General features: G+C 24.7%; 1 protein-coding gene across 1 annotated transcript in view; it reads right to left on the bottom strand.

The window, feature by feature from the left end:
- The window catches only part of Phum_PHUM070940 (protein big brother, putative), a gene marked incomplete at both ends in the record, with an annotated part of 4,246 nt that extends 168 nt beyond the window's left edge, over positions 1–4,078 (bottom strand). Inside the window, 2 exons of the mRNA XM_002423536.1 lie at positions 1,373–1,570; positions 3,914–4,078. Of these exons, the coding sequence (XP_002423581.1) occupies positions 1,373–1,570; positions 3,914–4,078 (363 nt within the window). The remainder of the gene's footprint in view (positions 1–1,372; positions 1,571–3,913) is intronic.
- Between the last annotated feature and the right edge of the window lie 1,038 nt (positions 4,079–5,116).

The following is a 5,116-nucleotide window of genomic DNA, read 5'->3' as shown; positions in this document are numbered from 1 at the left end:
TAAATTAACGTTTTCATAACAAAAAAAAAAATAACGAAATTAAAACGTTGTTTTTATTAATAATTTTCGAACGACAACAACAATAACTTCCGTTTTAAAAAAAAAAAAAATTTTCTTTTCATATCATTTTGTTTTGGTCTCCTGCTAATTTTGCATGCATGTACAACATGTCGTATGTATTTCTTTAAAAATTTAATTTTACTCTTAGTAAAAAAAAAAAATTATCACGGTAAACCTTATTATTATTATTATTATTATTATTATTATTATTATTATTATTAAAAAAATCCGTCTTAACAAGCTACGCGATCTTGATTTATTATTATTTATAATTAAATTTATAATATAAAACATGGTCGCAAACAAAAAAAATTAAAAAGAAAAAAAAGGGTTTATGGGAGTCGAAAGGGGTGAAAACATTTTATAATCTTACATTCGTACGCACGTACGCGCGTACAACTCCTCACACACGCACATGTTTTCATTATCATTATCATTATTATTAGTTGTACGTAAAAAAAAAAAAAAAAAAAAATAGATAACGAAGAGTTAATAAAGATCCGAAAAAAGGAGAAAAATCTGACAAATGAGTGTTAAATGTAAATTAATAATATATAAGATGACGCAGACGTTTTATAAGTTAAATAAATTTTAATGCGGTCATTTTAAATTAAAAAAAAAAAGAAAAAAGAAATATTATTTATTGTCATTGATGGATGACAAAGAATAATAACCCTTTTATGGTCCATATCGAAACAATTACAATCGGCCCGTGATTATTATTATTATTATTATTATTATTTTATCATTATTATTACTTGATATTTTTGGTGTTGAACATCGTTTTGGATGAAAAATATTAATAAGATTTTTATAGTGACGAATTGGTGTACCAAGTGTTACGCATATATTATTAAGAATTTTTTTCTTGGATCGAACCAAAGGTGGTCTTTGATAATAATGATGATAATAATGATGATGATGATGATGATGGAAATGAGTAAGATGTTGTTAGAAATGTTTTTTTTTTTTTGTATGGAGAGAGTTGCAATGCTTTTTAGTTTTAAATTTACCGGGGAATTTTTTTTCTTTTTTTCACTTTGTATTACACTCGAAAAATTGCAAAATAATAATAATAATAATTTTTGTAAAAAAAAAATTGAATCGGAACCGTTTTGTTCTTGTTCTTTTTTTATTTATCAAAAACCTTTTTTTTTTTTTTTTTTTTTAAGCCTTCTCCAGTCATTGAACATGAAGAACTGTGAAATTAACCCTCCTCAAGACCACCCAAATAAAATATTTTTCATTTAAAATTATTTCTGCTATAGTTTATTATTATTATTAATATCATTATGTATATTTTCAGTCTTACCTTTCCGTGTTCTTTATCAAAATCACATTCTCTACCCAAATCGACGGTGCTGTAGCCATTTGATGCCGGATTAAAAACAAGTTGTATATTAGTACCAGTTGCAACAAATGCAATTTCCGTATGTCCTTCCCGGCAACCATTTTGAAATCGTACTTGTCTTTCTTCCTGTGGTCTGTCTCTGTAACCCGTATATCGTACCTGTAATAAAAATAAGGTACACGGTGTTAACGTAAAAAAAGCAAACAAACAAACACGTGAAAAAAAATTTTTTTAAAAAAAATGAATGAAATAAAAAATTCTTCATCATCAACAATTCTTTGGTACATTTGGCAAATTTGTCTTTCCACCACTACCACCACCCCCACCACGTGATTATAAAAAAAAATTTTTTTTCCCAAACAACCACACATGGCACACTTGCTAAATCAAAATATTATAAACCAAAGGGAAGTGGTTTTTTTTTTTTTTAATAAAAAATTTCAAGTTTTGATAACTAGCTTCCAGGAAATAGTTTACATGATTCAGATTAATGTCGCACTCATGTGATAATACGTCCGAATGTCTGCCCTTAAATATTAAGAGGGGGGCCTTATTATTATTATTAATACTATACATATTTTCTACGAACGGGTAAAAAATATTTTTCGAAAAAAAAAAAAAAATTTCGACCCTTTTATTATCAGGTACCAAATGACTCACGAATCAAAAACTATCACGAGGAAGTAGTTTTATTGTTTTTAAACAACGTGGAAATTATACCCACTTAACTAACATATAATTATGTATTTATACCGACGGTTAAAATTCGTTATCATTATCATCATCATTTCTTCTTAGCGGCGGCTCTTATCATTTAACAAAAATTATTATTATTATTATTGATTTTAATAATCACGATAAGAAAGTTTGTTTTTTTTTTTTTTTACTTAATTATTATATAAAGTTTACTTATTTGACCGGTTTTATGAAATTTTATTATAATTTGGAAATTTTTCGATTATTTATATTTTCTTAGAATATTTAAATAATAATAATAATAATAATAAATGTAATAATTTCATTCGAAAAATCCCGATCGTGGTAGTCATATAGACTATAAAAAATTATTTTTTCATAAAAAGTTTACTTTTATAGTAAAAAATTTGATTTGATTTAATAATAAAAATCCCGTCGCGAATTTGATTCGTTAGAAAAAAAAATCAAATTATAGCGAAAATACAACAATAGAAAAGAAAAAGTTTAAATAAATTTGAATTTTTTTTTTTTTTTTACACAATTCCGTCGGATTTTTCTGGAAATGAAAATTTTCCCTGGAATTTTAACAGTTACTAAACGTTTCGCGTAAACTTAATTGTAAAATTGATTATAGCAAAATTATAGCGAACTTTTTTTTTATTATTTTTCTATAACTATAAAAAATAGTTTTTTTAACGTATAAAAAAAATTAATTAATTAAACTAATTATTAATTGATAATATTAAAAAATTAATAAATAAACTAACTGTTTATGGCGTGTAAAAAACGTTTTTATCTTTTACTATAAACTAAAACTATAAGTCTATAATTTTTATGTTTTGCTATAATAATTATATTACATAATAATTTTTCTTTATTAATAAATTAACAATTTCTTTTTTTTGCGAAAAAAAAATTTTACTATAAACTAATTTGAATGCTATAACAAAAAATAGCAAGCTATAACTTGTAGCAAATGAATTAAAACTATAACGTAAATACTATATTTAATAGATAAATAAAGTATTGCTACTACTAATAATACTATAATGAAGGTTTTGGACGTTTTTTTTTTTTCAATAACTTTAAATAAAATTTTTTTTTTTTCGATAAGTTAATTAATGATATGAAAATATTGATAAGGTTTATCATCACGTGATGTGATTCAAAAAAATATATATAGACTATTTTATAGAACAAAAAAAAATTATAGCAGTAAAAAATAAGTTTGATTAAAATATAGTTTTATTCGCGCTTTAACTTATTTTTTTTGTTATTTATCGTTTGCACGAGATTTATTAAATGTTATGTATTATTATTATTAATATTATTTACGGCACGGATTAATAATATTTATTCGTTTTAGTTATTAATCTCTCGCTCGCGGTTAAATTTATTAATTTTTAATCGTGAATAAATTACGTAATTTTATTTATTTATTTTAAAAACATAAGTTATAATAACTTATTAATTTGATGCATAGAAATTTTATATACGTTTATTTATTTAACACTATTATTGATTTCTCCGTTCGTAAAAGTTCGGAAAATTTAAATTTTTCCACACGCACACGCAAACACCCACACAAACACGTGAATTAATTATTTGTTTACATTTATTAATATGACGTAACGAAAGAAAATTGTAAGTGCGGACACGATTTATGGAAAATTTAAAATTTCGATAAGAGTACGTAATAATAATAATAATGATAAAGTGTTTAGTAAGCGAAGACTAAGTAAGGGTTGGTGTCTTCTTCTTATTTTTCTTCTTTCTCGACAACCACTTTTCCGATAAAACACTTACCTCACTTTCCCGACTTAATCTCCTAAATAATTCATCCGATTCGAATTTAGATTTTTGATCGGGTACTACTCGCGGCATTTTAAATATAAACCTCGGTTTGGGCTGTTCGTAAAGCCCGATCGTATCGAAGGGTAGCATGCCCGCCAGGGCGCTCGGATCATTCATTGTATGCATTCGGACGTGGTCGCGGTTATACTGGAGGTGAGCCGGCACCGCGGTGGTTGCACAGTCTCCGCCTTCGATCCCCACTATGACGCTGTTTAACGACGCCCATGCTTATCCTGTGGGTAACCCCATCGACACGCTCTATTACGCTCTTAAGGGATTTCTCGGGGAGCACTCGCGCCAGCTAGAAAACCGCTCGCGGGCACAGGACCAATACTTGGCTGGGATTCTGCACAAAAAAAAAAAATAAAATAAAAATAAATAAATAAATAAAAAGAAAAAAAATAATAAAAACTCCATGATTTGATTTTTTGTTTTTTTTTTTTCTAAAAAGAAAATTTTTGTTTACGAATAAATTGGTAATAAAATCGTGAAGATGTTTTTCTTATGAAAAAATTATGTATTTTACCCACTAAAAAACAGCTTTATTAATAATTTTTTATCGTTATTATTAATATTTAATAAATAATTTAAATAAATAAATTTTATTATCGATTTATCGTTTATTAAAATAATTTATTAAAAAACTTTTTATTTTAAGTAACAATTAAACTATTTACAGTTACCACCATTTTGCTGCTAGCAAATGTTTTTAAATAAAACTACCGGATTTTATTTTTTTTTACTTTCACGTATAATTTAAATGATTTATGTACATATTTTTTATTTTTTGATTTTAAAGTAAATAAAATTATTTATTTCTTTATTTATTAATAATTTTCGGAAGCATAAAAAAAAATAAAAGCGAATAATAAATAAATTTTAATGTAAAAAAAAATTCTTTTATTTAATTTATTACGAAAAAACCTACTAAAATATAAAAAGTAATAATAATAAGTTTTAAAAAAAATAAATAATTAATAAATTAATCACGTGACGTGTGCGTATGTAATTTTATTTATAAAAAAAAAAAAAATCGCGAAAAGTTTTTATTTATTAAAACGATGCGAGTGCGCGCCTTACTCACAAATAAAATTACCATATTTTTTTTAAATAATGTTAATAATTAATTATTTATTTATTCAAAATTTAATTTTT

This window comes from Pediculus humanus, genomic scaffold, assembly GCF_000006295.1.
Source record: "Pediculus humanus corporis 1103172107423 genomic scaffold, whole genome shotgun sequence".
Lineage (NCBI taxonomy): Eukaryota > Metazoa > Arthropoda > Insecta > Psocodea > Pediculidae > Pediculus > Pediculus humanus.
This window is presented reverse-complemented; position numbering and strand designations above follow the sequence as displayed.